This window comes from Xenopus laevis, chromosome 3L, assembly GCF_017654675.1.
Source record: "Xenopus laevis strain J_2021 chromosome 3L, Xenopus_laevis_v10.1, whole genome shotgun sequence".
Classification (NCBI taxonomy): Eukaryota; Metazoa; Chordata; class Amphibia; order Anura; family Pipidae; genus Xenopus; species Xenopus laevis.
Genome location: NC_054375.1, coordinates 777368 through 792294, shown reverse-complemented (window position 1 = coordinate 792294; position 14927 = coordinate 777368). Strand labels below are relative to the sequence as shown.

Genomic DNA, 14927 nt, shown 5'->3' with positions numbered 1-14927 from the left:
AATGGGACTTTGACCCCTGAGAGAGAATCTTCCCCCTCCCAACCCAGTGATGCAATCTCTTTGTACTGGAGGGTGCAAAACTGAACTGCTGCGGTTACCATAGCAACCAATGAGGGGTTTCCCTAGACTGACTGAAAGGGGGGCTGCTGTTTGGGCAGATCTGACCTTTTGTGAACGACGGATCGGCCAATCATTTCATCAAATAAAACCAACTTTATTGAATTCATGTTAAAATCACAAAAGTGCGAAGGGATGCCTCCCCAAAAGTCATAGCACCCCCTCTTTATAACCAAATCCGTAAACCCCAGACGGGGTCCATAGTAAATGGCACATAAAACAGATAAGAAATCCATTGCCAGTCAAATCTATAGTGTACCCCAGCATTAAAGGGGTGCGTCACCTTCAAATTCAATTTTTTTTTATGTCAACAATGATATTCACAGGCAATTTTTTTTTTTATTGGTATTTTTTTTATTTTGGTTGCTATGGTGCAATTTAGCCCAGCAACCAGGCCGCGGTTTGCATGAGAGACAGGAGACAGGCTGGAATAGAAGAAATAAAAAGTCACAGTATCCATAAAGCTGCAGCCAAGCAGAGTAATAGTCTCTTGGCTGCCGGGGTCAGCGACCCCCTCCATTTTTACAACTAGAAACAAAGATGGCAATTTAACAACCACTAGTGAAAAGATACTGGAAATTAGGACATTCCTGTGCCCAGGGCTGCAGTTAGCATAATGGCCTCTAGGTGTCACCAAAGTACACGGTTCTGTTTAATTTCTAAGGAAAATCATTTCTAAAAAAATTACAATTATTTGCTTATTATAGACGTCTGGATTTCTGATTTCCATGGGTGTGAGCCAGTGAGTGACCCAATGGGCTGCACCGCTGGTATCACTGGCATAGATGTGTTATGAGTAACCCCACTGTACCCCACATTTATTCAACTGCAGCAAAGGGAATGAGTTGTGGTCTGTGGGTGCTGGGAAACGTTAGGCGCCACCTACTGGGTGCCAAATATATTTAAAGTGACAGCGCCCATTTCCCAAGCCAGTTACGTCCGGAATTACCCAGAAGGCTCTTGGAGAATGGCTGTGGCCAGTGCTGGGATCTACTAGTCACTGGCTCAAGATCTACTGGGGGGCCCCCAGCTAAGAGAGAGAACAGGGGGTGCATTATCTACTGAGTCCAGTTCTGGTGGGGACCATTTCCCATTAAATATGAGTTTCTTTCTCCGCCTGGAACGCGGCACATTCCTCGGCACTGGCTCCGTTGCTATAAAGCTCCTTCTTGTCGCTCTTCTCCGCAGGTTTGGGGGCTGCGCCGGTGCCCGTGGGGAATTGTCTCGTCGCCATCACAATGAAAATGAAGAAGAGGATATAGGAGGGGGCGCGGATCCCAGTGGTCAGACCCAGGAACCTCGTCCTGCAAAGACACAGACACCCCAAATTTGAATGGGGTTACAAGGCAGCCATAGAGAATCTTACTGTACCCCCTTGATGGCAACCCTGGATGCAACCATATGAATGTGGGGGGTCCCTGAGATCTTTAGTGAAGAATAGGGGGGTTTTACCTGAAGGAGTCGGCATCGTACAAGCGACAGGCCCCTCTCCCGCCGCACTGCCTGGTCCCCCATTTCAGACAGGACTTGTCAATTATTGTGCCAAAGTATATTGGGGCCGGAATCCCCGCTGAGAAGCAAAAACGCTGATTAATGAGCAGTAATGACCCCTTCTAACCCCCCATGGGGCCAGTGCAGGGGTCCCCACTTACCCAGTGTGCGTATGAGCAGCATAAAGACCCCCACGGCCAGTGACTTCAGCTCTGGACTCACACACCTGAGACACAAACACAATCGCATTCAGGACATCGGCCGACCCAGTGGCTTCTACAGGTTTATCTGCCCCTTTAACTGCCCCAGGCCCGTACTTACCAGAGCAGCAGGACGTAAGCCGAGGAGGCCCCCAAGGCATATATAAATGTGAGGAGGGCTTGTGTGACTACGTAAATCAGAAACATTGTGCTGCAATCGGACCCTCGCGGACAGACCCCCAAATGGGCTGAGGAATTGACTGCTGGGGAGAGTGCGGAGTCAATGCACGAACAGTTGTGATAGACCTGAAATGAACCCCAAAATAATCACCTGTATCATATATACAAAGGATAGGTCTGGTGTGGGGGAGGCAAGTTCCCTCATGTATTATAAGGGATAATGTACCCCCTACTGTAAATGATAAGGATATTAGAAGTCACTGAGGGGTTGTTCTGTGACCATATAAAGGTACAAGGCTGCAGGCTGAGTTATACAGGGAACTCTGAGTATCACTCATGTATTATAAGGGATAATGTACCCCCTACTGTAAATGATAAGGATATTAGAAGTCACTGAGGGGTTGTTCTGTGACCATATAAAGGCACAAGGCTGCAGGCTGAGTTATACAGGGAACTCTGAGTATCACTCATGTATTATAAGGGATAATGTACCCCCTACTGTAAATGATAAGGATATTAGAAGTCACTGAGGGGTTGTTCTGTGACCATATAAAGGCACAAGGCTGCAGGCTGAGTTATACAGGGAACTCTGAGTATCACTCATGTATTATAAGGGATAATGTACCCCCTACTGTAACTGATAAGGATATTAGAAGTCACTGAGGGGTTGTTCTGTGACCATATAAAGGCACAAGGCTGCAGGCTGAGTTATACAGGGAACTCTGAGTATCACTCATGTATTATAAGGGATAATGTACCCCCTACTGTAACTGATAAGGATATTAGAAGTCACTGAGGGGTTGTTCTGTGACCATATAAAGGCACAAGGCTGCAGGCTGAGTTATACAGGGAACTCTGAGTATCACTCATGTATTATACGGGATAATGTACCCCCTACTGTAAATGATAAGGATATTAGAAGTCACTGAGGGGTTGTTCTGTGACCATATAAAGGCACAAGGCTGCAGGCTGAGTTATACAGGGAACTCTGAGTATCACTCATGTATTATAAGGGATAATGTACCCCCTACTGTAAATGATAAGGATATTAGAAGTCACTGAGAGGTTGTTCTGTGACCATATAAAGGCACAAGGCTGCAGGCTGAGTTATACAGGGAACTCTGAGTATCACTCATGTATTATAAGGGATAATGTACCCCCTACTGTAAATGATAAGGATATTAGAAGTCACTGAGGGGTTGTTCTGTGACCATATAAAGACACAAGGCTACAGGCTGAGTTATACAGGGAACTCTGAGTATCACTCATGTATTATAAGGGATAATGTACCCCCTACTGTAACTGATAAGGATATTAGAAGTCACTGAGGGGAGAATGTGAGACTGTATTATACTCACTGTGCCCCTCCCAGTTCCAGCTGAAGCCTTGCACCCGGCTAAACAAGCGGACATGTAGGTGACGCCATTGTCTCCACACACGGGGTCCCATTGCTTTGATGAACAGTGACAGTCAGAGTTACAGGGTGAATATATAATTCTGTCTTGAATATGATCCACTTTTACCCTAAATGGAAAGAAATGAAGGATATGAGAGTTTGGATGATGAGGACAGAAGGTTCAGTCTCTTTGTGACAAACAAACACAGTATGAAATAAAGGACAAGTATGAGCTTTGTATGAAAGTAAGAAGCATCACAGTTGCCTTTTAGTGGGGTGCAAGCAGAACTGACTATGTAAAACCCCAGTATTCATGGGCCCCACAAAGAAGGCTTTGAGGCGATTCTGAGAACTTTGATCAACAATATCTGGAAAGGTGCAGGTTGTGTAAAGGACCCCAAAACCGCTAAAGATTGCCCATCATTCACATCATCTTCTTCCATATTTTAAACAATATAAATGTCCACTCTAATACTTATTAATACTATAAAATCCTTATTATCTACTTCTCTAGGAGGGGTTACTCAGTGGAGGGAATGAACAACATAGAAGTCCTGATCTCTTGGTTTAACCCAAATGAAAGCAGTTTTGTGCCAGTTCATAAATCGCTACACAAACCAAAATGGCTTCCCCTTTGTAATGCATCATAACCCCATGGTTTTGGGGGAACGGAATTGTAGGGTTAGGGTGTATGAACTTACCCATCATATGTCACTGTTATTCCTGCAACATTGTTGTTTTTGCAACCAATGAAAAAAGCTGAAAGGGACAGGAGAAACGCCAGGAGGGAGGTGCAAAATGCCATCTTAGATGCCCCCAGTAGTCCAAACTTGTACCTCTTCATAATCAGACCCCCGAAGAACATCCCCAGTGCTGCTGCTGGTAATGTAGCTACCCCTGCAAGAGAATGACATCAAAAGTGAGTGTTGTACTAGCGATTCTTTCCTAATTATTGAGAAATGAAGAATTAAGCGCGAGGGTCTCCACGGTGGGTCGTGTCAGTAGAAACAATATGTCATGGCACTTGGCTTAAGCCATTCACTCACCAGTAACAAAGTTGGCCTTGGAGATGGACTGGCCGTATTGCTGCTCCATGTATTTGGGTTTGTATGTAATAAAGCCAATGAAGCTGTTGGTCTGCATGAGGGTGATACAAATCAACATGACGAATAACCGGTTGAAACACAATTTCTTCAGGGCAGCAAAGAAACCTACAATGAAAATGAAATGGAAAAATCTTAATTCATTCGCAGGACGTCCAACTATTCTTCAATGTCAAACCAAAGAACGAGACACTCACCTTGCACTGTGGGCTTTTCCTTCCGTTTGTCTTCCTTTCCTTCCCCTTCCTTAGCTTGGAGTTTCAGCTCCTCTGACTTCTCTTCTTTCAAGCTCTTGGGTAGGAAAAAGAAGGGGATGGCAGACATGAGTGTTATGGTTCCGGCAAGAAGAAAACCGATCCACCAGGCGCCAACCCAACGTGTATCCTGTGGTGTAATGGTTATTGTATCTGGAACAGAAACTTGTGTCAGTCCTGACCTGCCGTCTTCTAATTTGAGGTAATACTTGGAAAAGAACCAACCTCCCAAAACTCCACAAACCATCATTTGCTCTTATATACCCCCCCTTCCCATTCAGCGCATTCCAAAAGGATTTGTGAAATATTTTTGCCATCTTTATTTGTACAAGGAGCTTTGTATTGGAAAGAAGAAATTAATTCATTGTCATGGTTAGTTGTTAAAATCCCATGGCAGAGCACCTGTTTTATAAATAAAACCCATCACCATTTTTGGACAACGCCAAATACTGAGCCAAGTCCAAACCACAATTTGCATATTTAAATCTGAGAAAATCTGAGCTTTTAAATCACTAGACTAATAGGGGTTGGATTTGGTACAGCAGATTATGTCCTCCAAAAAGGGCTCAAACTAAATCATATGCAAATCAGGGTTTGGACTGGGTTCAGTATTTGTGCATCCATAATTAACTAGCTGCATGTTCCACAAAGGAAAAGAAAAAAGAAGAAGAAACAGGGTGATTAAACAATAAGAAGAAAGAAAAGGAAGATCAAAAGAAGATAAAGAGGGAAGACAATAAAAGGGAAATTAGAAAAAGAAAGAAAAAAAGAATTAAAAAGAACAAAAACAAGACATTGGAATATCAAAAGAAGAATGAAGAGAAAGAGGAAAGAAGGATAGATAAATATTAAAGAACTAGCGAAGGAAGAAGAAAAAAGAAGATGGAGAAAAAAAACAGGAAAAGTAAGAGAGCAAAAGAAGGAAGATGAAAAGGGAGTAAAAGAGAAAGAATACGATTAAATATGAAGATAAAGAGGGAAAATGATACAAGGGAAATAAGAAAGAAAAAAGAAGGAATAAAAAGGAGAAAACTAAATTGTAAGATTAAATAAGAAGAAAGAAGAGAGAGAGGAAGGAAGAATGAGAATGAGAAAAAAAGAAGAACGGAAAGAAGAGAAGGAAGAAAAACAAGAAATGAGAAGATTAAATAAGAGAAAGAGGAATAAGGAAAGATGAAAGAAAAATATAGAACAAGAGAAGAAAAACAAAGAATGCTAAAAAAAGAAGAAAAAGAAGAAAATAAGAAGGAGAAAGAAGAGGAAAGAAGTAAGAAGAAGGGAGAACATTGTTGAAAGAAGAATGAAGGAAGAAGACAAAAGAAATAAGAAAGAAAAAGAGAAGAAAGAAGGAAAAACAAAGGAAGTATGAGGAAAAATGAAGAAAGATGAACAATAATAAGAAATGTGATTAAACAAGAAGAGAAAGAGGGAGGAAGAAGAAAGAACTAAAAAGAGAAGAGGAGCAAAAAAGAAAGAAGAATTAAACAAGTTTCAATGAATGATAAACAGAATCCTATTGTAACATTAGTAAAATATTTACTGCAAAATGTTTAGGTTATGGCCAAATGCCAAACTGTATGCAAATTGTATTTGTTCATTCATAATTAATTAGCTATTTGTGTCATAAAGATGAAGAAGAAAAAACTAAAAAAGAAGAAGAAAGATGACGTGAACAAGTTCCAATTAATGATCCACAGAAAGGATTGTGGGATTCCCAGTTACCTGTATCCACAAAGCCAATGTCGACATATAGTCTTGCGAGATAGGAGCCCAACATGAAGCCAGTCATAGGGCCAAACATGGCTACGGTGTGCAAACAAGCTGCCGAAAAAAAGGCTAGTTACTTCTCATCCTCTATATTGGGGAACAATATGTTTTTTTTATAGGGACAGGACAAACGTCGTTCCACTGAAAATGGAACCAAGACAAGGCATAAGTCCGGATTCATCCAAGGCGATATCTGCTTAATTGGGAAAAGGATCCTTTCAAATGAATTTTAGTGAGTGAGAGTTGGATATAAAAACTTACCAATATGTAGGGGAGTGTTTTCCGGCCTTGAAAAATCATCCAGGTAGGAAATTCCGAGAGGAGACACCGGAGTTTCCCCGATTCCCCGTAAAACATTTCCCACTAGTAGGAAAACCCACATGTAGGAACCATTTTCTGTTACACAATCTGAAAAGGAAATTCCGTGATTAAATATCACTTTGGTGGAAAAATCTACATATCAAGGGCAAGTAACATATATAATGAGGCCACTTCAGCATCAGTCGGAGCCTGAGTTGCTGAGAGTGGGATTTTGGGTGAGATTGAGTCACACAGGTATAAATTTGGTAATTCCAAACCAAGAAAGGTAGAATGGCACATATACATGTATGCCATGAAAACAGGCAAAGTGTTATTATAACACAAGACTCCACCCAGAAACATGGAGGGTTTACCTGGTTTTGGGGTGTTGTCCAGTGATTGATTAGCCAAACAGGGAGACATGCTGAAAGAAGCGTTGCCCTGTAAAGAGGTAGGGCCTCTCACTGTCTCGTACTTGTACCTAAAAAATAAGATCAATATAATTACTTTTATTAATAATTAGTATGTGATTACATTATTAAACCCTCCTCTAGGGCAAAAATGGTTCATATAGTAGAGATGTGATGGGTATCTGTACATGTAGTAGAGTTGTGAGAGGTACCTGTATGTGTAGTAGAGTTGTGAGGGTTACCTGTACATGTAGCAGAGTTGTGTGGGTTACCTGTACATGTAGTAGAGTTGTTATGGTTACCTGTATATGTAGTAGAGTTGTTAGGGTTACTTGTACATGTAGCAGAATTGTGAGGGTAACCTGTACATGTAGTAGAGTTGTGAGGGTTACCTGTACATGTAGCAGAGTTGTGAGAGTTACCGTACATGTAGTAGAGTTGTGAGAGGTACCTGTACATGTAGCAGAGTTGTGAGAGTTACCCGTACATGTAGTAGAGTTGTGAGAGTTACGGTACATGTAGCAGAGTTGTGTGGGTTACCTGTACATGTAGTAGAGTTGTGAGGGTTACCTGTACACGTAGCAGAGTTGTGAGAGGTACCTGTAGATTTAGTAGAGTTATGAGGGTTACCTGTACATGTAGTAGAGTTGTGAGGGTTACCTGTACACGTAGTAGAGTTGTGAGGGGTACCTGTACACGTAGCAGAGTTGTGAGGGGTACCTGTACATGTAGTAGAGTTGTGAGAGTTACCTGTACATGTAGCAGAGTTGTGAGGGTTACCTGTTCATGCTGTAGAGTTGTGAGAGTTACCTTACATGTAATAGAGTTGGGAGGGTTACCAGTACATGTAGTAGAGTTGTGAGAGTTACCGTACATTTAGCAGAGTTGTGAGGGTTACCTGTACATGTAGTAGAGTTATGAGGGTTACCTGTGCATGTAGTAGAGTTACCTGTACATGTAGCCGAGTTGTGAGAGGTACCTGTACATGTAGTAGCATTGTGAGGGTTACCTGTACATGTAGTAGAGTTACCTGTACATGTAGCAGAGTTGTGAGAGTTACCGTACATGTAGTAGAGTTGTGAGAGGTACCTGTACATGTAGCAGAGTTGTGAGAGTTACCCGTACATGTAGTAGAGTTGTGAGAGTTACGGTACATGTAGCAGAGTTGAGTGGGTTACCTGTACACGTAGCAGAGTTGTGAGAGGTACCTGTACATTTAGTAGAGTTGTGAGGGTTACCTGTACATGTAGTAGAGTTGTGAGGGTTACCTGTACATGTAGTAGAGTTGTGAGGGTTACCTGTACATGTAGCAGAGTTGTGAGAGTTACCGTACATGTAGCAGAGTTGTGAGGGTTACCTGTACATGTAGTAGAGTTGTGAGGGTTACCTGTACATGTAGTAGAGTTGTGAGGGGTACCTGTACACGTAGCAGAGTTGTGAGGGGTACCTGTACATGTAGTAGAGTTGTGAGAGTTACCTGTACATGTAGCAGAGTTGTGAGGGTTACCTGTTCATGCTGTAGAGTTGTGTGAGTTACCGTACATGTAGCAGAGTTGTGAGGGTTACCTGTACATGTAGTAGAGTTATGAGGGTTACCTGTGCCTGTAGTAGAGTTACCTGTACATGTAGCAGAGTTGTGAGAGGTACCTGTACATGTAGTAGCATTGTGAGGGTTGCCTGTACATGTAGTAGAGTTACCTGTACATGTAGCAGAGTTGTGAGAGTTATCGTACATGTAGTAGAGTTGTGAGAGGTACCTGTACATGTAGCAGAGTTGTGAGAGTTACCTGTACATGTAGTAGAGTTGTGAGAGTTACGGTACATGTAGCAGAGTTGTGTGGGTTACCTGTACATGTAGTAGAGTTGTGAGGGTTACCTGTACACGTAGCAGAGTTGTGAGAGGTACCTGTACATTTAGTAGAGTTGTGAGGGTTACCTGTACATGTAGTAGAGTTGTGAGGGTTACCTGTACACGTAGTAGAGTTGTGAGGGGTACCTGTACACGTAGCAGAGTTGTGAGGGGTACCTGTACATGTAGTAGAGTTGTGAGAGTTACCTGTACATGTAGCAGAGTTGTGAGGGTTACCTGTTCATGCTGTAGAGTTGTGAGAGTTACCTTACATTTAGTAGAGTTGGGAGGGTTACCTGTACATGTAGCAGAGTTGTGAGAGTTACCGTACATGTAGCAGAGTTGTGAGGGTTACCTGTACATGTAGTAGAGTTATGAGGGTTACCTGTGCATGTAGTAGAGTTACCTGTACATGTAGCAGAGTTGTGAGAGTTACCTGTACATGTAGTAGCATTGTGAGGGTTACCTGTACATGTAGTAGAGTTACCTGTACATGTAGCAGAGTTGTGAGAGTTATGGTACATGTAGCAGAGTTGTAAGGGTTACCTGTACATGTAGTAGAGTTACCTGTACACGTAGCAGAGTTGTGAGAGGTACCTGTACATTTAGTAGAGTTGTGAGGGTTACCTGTACATGTAGTAGAGTTGTGAGGGGTACCTGTACATGTAGTAGAGTTGTGAGAGTTACCTGTACATGTAGCAGAGTTGTGAGGGGTACCTGTACATGTAGTAGAGTTGTGAGAGTTACCTGTACATGTAGCAGAGTTGTGAGGGTTACCTGTTCATGCTGTAGAGTTGTGAGAGTTACCTTACATGTAGTAGAGTTGGGAGGGTTACCTGTACATGTAGCAGAGTTGTGAGAGTTACCGTACATGTAGCAGAGTTGTGAGGGTTACCTGTACATGTAGTAGAGTTATGAGGGTTACCTGTACATGTAGTAGAGTTACCTGTACATGTAGCAGAGTTGTGAGAGGTACCTGTACATGTAGTAGCATTGTGAGGGTTACCTGTACATGTAGTAGAGTTAACTGTACATGTAGCAGAGTTGTGAGAGTTACCTGTACATGTAGTAGAGTTGTGAGAATTATGGTACATGTAGCAGAGTTGTGAGGGTTACCTGTACATGTAGTAGAGTTGTGAGGGTTACCTGTACATGTAGTAGAGTTGTGAGGGGTACCTGTACATGTAGTAGAGTTGTGAGAGGTACCTGTACATGTAGCAGAGTTGTGAGAGTTACCTGTACATGTAGTAGAGTTGTGAGTGTTACCTGTACATGTAGTAGAGTTGTGAGGGTTACCTGTACATGTAGCAGAGTTGTGAGGGTTACCTGTACATGTAGTAGAGTTGTGAGGGTTACCTGTTCATGTAGTAGAGTTGTGAGGGTTACCTGTACATGTAGTAGAGTTGTGAGAGGTACCTGTACATGTAGCAGAGTTGTGAGATTTACCTGTACATGTAGCAGAGTTGTGAGGGTTACCTGTACATGTAGTAGAGTTGTGAGGGTTACCTGTACATGTAGTAGAGTTGTGTGGGTTACCTGTACATGTAGTAGAGTTGTGAGAGTTACCTGTAGATGTAGTAGAGTTGTGAGGGTTTCCTGTACATGTAGTAGAGTTGTGAGGGTTACCTGTACATGTAGTAGAGTTGTGAGAGTTACCTGTAGATGTAGTAGAGTTGTGAGGGTTTCCTGTACATGTAGTAGAGTTGTTAGGGTTACGTGTTCATGTAGTAGAGTTGTGAGGGTTACCTGTACATGTGGTAAAGTTGTTAGGGTTACGTGTACATGTAGTAGAGTTGTTAGGGTTACCTGTACATGTAGCAGAGTTGTGATGGTTACCTGTACATGTAGTAGAGTTGTTAGGGTTACGTGTACATGTAGTAGAGTTGTGAGAGTTACTTGTAAATGTAGTAGAGTTGTGAGGGTTACCTATATAAACATTAGAATGCTAAGGGTTTCATGTAGCTATTAGGGAATTGTGAGGGCCTAGTCATGGTACTAGGCTGGGTAGGGTTGATGGGAATGCCAGCCTCTCTAGGAATGGGAAGTGATGTGGTTATTACGGAAGATTTAGGATATTACATACGGTCCCATGAAGAAGTGCGGCATTGCAGTGAGGAAACTCCCAATGGACATCAAGATACAGCCGGCTGCGATAATTCTTGGCCTGTGAAACTGTGCTCCAAAGTAACTAACGAAGGAGATCACCAATAAATTGCCTACAACCAAAAATTCACATGAGTGCATGGCAGTTACAGCAAAGCAGCGAAAAGAGTCAAGAGTCAGTAGTTACCAATCTCAAAACTTCCATCGATCATCCCCACAGTGGATGATGAGATGTCAAACCTCCTCTCAATCTGCGTGATGGAGCTTTTCATATAACTCCCTGAGAAAGCTTTGGCAAAGTAGCTGAAGCACAGGGCCACCAGGAACATCTGCCAGGAGAAACATCACGTTGACTTAGGTCTACTGGTCAACTGCTGAATGGACAATTCCGACTTCTGACTACCTTGATACCTTTCCTTGGTTGCATGAATGCCTGATTCCATGGACATTTTTAAAGCTTAATGAATAGTCACGTCCAATAGAAACCACAAGAGGTTATTGAAAGAACAACGATTGTTCCATTAGTTCCTCTGTTAAAGGTGCCCATAGAAACCATCAGAACCGGAACAGGTTCTCCATTGTTTTTCCTGTTCACATTTATTTTGAGTAAAAAAGTTTATTCTTGTTTCCTTCTCTTCTACTTATGAAGTATTTTATTGAAAATCTGAATGAAAATGTTGATGGATCTTTGGCCAAGTGTAGGATGGCTCAAGCTGTTGCAGCTAAAACTATCACTGGAAGGACTTTATAAATTGGAGGAGATGAGAATAAACATTTAAAAATCAAAATGAGAATTTTATGAACAGGGGAAATTAAATTCATTATTCCAATGAGAGGCTCTTCAGCCTCAGGTAGAACATTTTTGACTTGGCCAAGAATGGGGCAGTGGGAAACAAGGTCAACATTTACATGCAAATAATTACTGAAAGTATATATAGAATTAGGAGGAAATTCAAATACATTTTTTTTCATCAAAGTCAGAATTTTTTGAAGAGGAGAAAGGTCCCAGTTGTGATGGTTGATGAGGACCTTGGGTGGTTTCCATTGGAGTTGTCTATTTATGAAGCTGGAAACCAGTGTAGAAACCATCAGAACCGGAACAGGTTCTCCATGGTTTTTCCTGTTCACATTTATTTTGAGTAAAAAAGTTTATTCTTGTTTCCTTCTCCTCTACTTATGAAGTATTTTTGGTGAAAATCTGAATGAAAATGTTGATGGATCTTTGGCCAAGTGTAGGATGGCTCAAGCTGTTGCAGCTAAAACTATCACTGGAAGGACTTTATCAATTGGAGGAGTTGAGAATAAACTTTTTAAAATCAAAATGAGAATTTTATGAACAGGGGAAATTAAATTCATTATCCCAATGAGAGGCTCTTCAGCCTCAGGTAGAACATTTTTGACTTGGCCAAGAATGGGGCAGTGGGAAACAAGGTCAACATTTACATGCAAATATTTACTGAAAGTATTTTATATAGAATTAGGAGGAAATTCAAATACATTTTTTTTTTATATCAAAGTCAGAATTTTTTGAAGAGGAGAAAGGTCCCAGTTGTGACAGTTGATGAGGACCATGGGTGGTTTCCATTGAAGTTGTCTATTTATGAAGCTGGAAACCAGAGGATCTCTCTATCCACAAGGAAAAGGTTCTGAGATAGAGAAAGACTGTGTGACAGCACCAGATTTGCTTACATTTGACTGAAGATTTTATCTGTACAAGTTTGGGCTGGTGTTGGGGTTCACGTGTCTTTGTTTAACATTCTATTGACCGGTCAGGGATGAAACGTTTCAAGGGATTAAATATTACCCAGAGCACAATCCTTGCTGCCCCTTCCTATCTAACTCAAACAACCCTCTGAACCCGAGCCAAGGTCACAGCTGGATTTGCCACAATTATCATGGGTCATCGGGTTGGGCGCAAACTGTTGGCGGAATATCTTGATGGACCCAATGGTCAATAAGACCCAATGTACAAGGGATGGACCTGGAAATGAGACTTCAGTAAAGGGTCAGACATCATTTCATAGATTAATAATAATAATGTTACCTTCAGGTTGGCGCAACAGGAAACCTTTTTGGGTGGAATTTCCCCTCCGCCATTGCTAATCAGAACCTGAGGTGGATCCATGTTTGGGTTGTTCGAGTCCTTCTCTGCCATCATCTTGTGCGATTAGAGCAGTTATCTGTCGGGGGGTGAAAGGGTTAAATGTTACAGTTGCCCCCCGTCAGAGTTCAATGGAACCCAATGGAATTCACGTTTCTGAACCTTTTTCAGTTTGGTAGTCACAACCAAAAACTGGTGTAAAATAATTTTTTTATGGATTTTATTTATTTTATTTGAATGAGATTGACCTGCCCAGAAATAGATGCCCCGGGGGCCCCTTTGGTAGGACTGGGGCCACAGTAACAATGATTAACCTGTGAATTCCCAGAGCAAACACAGAACCTAAACCTCCCCTTCCAACCCAAGGCCTTCTGGGGGGGCACGAATGTGCAATCCCAAGGGATAAAATACCCCCCCCATTTCTGACTGGCACCTGCCTTATTATTATTATTAATATTATTGTTGTTATTATTATTATTATTGGGCACATGGTGGGACAGGGCCCCCCCATACATTATATTACATAAATATAACATGGAGGTGGGATAGGGCCCCCCCATATATTATATTACATAGATATGGTGTTTGGTGCTAATGAGAGAAATTCCTTCTATAGTAACGAGGGGGGGGCAGACTAAAGGGCAAGTGATACTGAAATCCATTTATTTCTACATATTTCTGGGGGTCCTTACGGATATGGTTTTGGGGCGACACATTTTATAGGATAAAGTCCACTGGCCCCCAAATGAACAAACTCCTGCTCAGCACCCCCCCCCCAGCAGATCTCTTATTCACAGGTGCAGATAGAGAATTCATCAGGGGCTCTAACGACCCCGGGGCCCCTCTCCTTAATGTGACACCCCCAAGGAAAGGAAAGTTTGCTCAGATCACTGTCTCTCCAGGGAATAACTGTAATTATATTATTATTATTATTCTCGTTCCCTCCCATATAATAAACCCTCATTACTTACCCCGTGTCAAAGTCAGAACCTACGGTGCAGCTCTGTGGGACTCTCAACTGTGGAACATTTCTCCTTTGGCCAAACTCCCTACAACAGGGCAGGACATGACTGGAAGGGACAGCCCCTCCCCAATGCAAAGACCGGGGGCTCTTGTTTATTGTACTGAGAAGGTGTAGTCTCACCTGTCACTCACCTGTCCCACTGGATAGTCACTCACCTGTCGGGTCAGGGGTTACAGTTTCTTTGCTGTGTGGGTTATTATTATTTGTAATTATGTGTAATTATTATTATTTGTATTCCCTACCAAGAGAGGGGGAATGAGTGATTCATTGGTGGGGAGGAAAGGAGATCTCACCATCAGCATAGGAAGGGGTTCTTTACTGTAAGGACAGTCAGGTTATGGGATTCCCTACCAAGAGAGGGGGAATGAGTGATTCATTGGTGGGGAGGAAAGGAGATCTCACCATCAGCATAGGAAGGGGTTCTTTACTGTAAGGGCAGTCAGGTTATGGGATTCCCTACCAAGAGAGGGGGAATGAGTGATTCATTGGTGGGGAAGAAAGGAGATCTCACCATCAGCATAGGAAGGGGTTCTTTACTGTAAGGACAGTCAGGTTATGGGATTCCCTACCAAGAGAGGGGGAATGAGTGATTCATTGGTGGAGAGGAAAGGAGATCTCACCATCAGCATAGG

The 14927-nt window shown here is 42.3% G+C and overlaps 1 protein-coding gene across 1 annotated transcript; it reads right to left on the bottom strand.

The window, feature by feature from the left end:
• Positions 1-447: 447 nt before the first annotated feature.
• slco1b3.L (solute carrier organic anion transporter family member 1B3 L homeolog) lies at positions 448-13451 on the bottom strand. Its single transcript, XM_018251815.2, has 14 exons — positions 13215-13451; positions 11358-11499; positions 11151-11283; positions 7183-7289; positions 6770-6916; positions 6464-6562; positions 4685-4894; positions 4431-4595; positions 4086-4281; positions 3347-3512; positions 1930-2114; positions 1770-1834; positions 1570-1687; positions 448-1421 (listed from the first exon to the last, which is right to left on the bottom strand). Exons 1-14 carry the CDS (start codon positions 13326-13328, stop codon positions 1211-1213), a joined length of 2058 nt encoding a protein of 685 aa, XP_018107304.1. The 5' UTR covers positions 13329-13451; the 3' UTR covers positions 448-1210.
• Positions 13452-14927: the final 1476 nt, after the last annotated feature.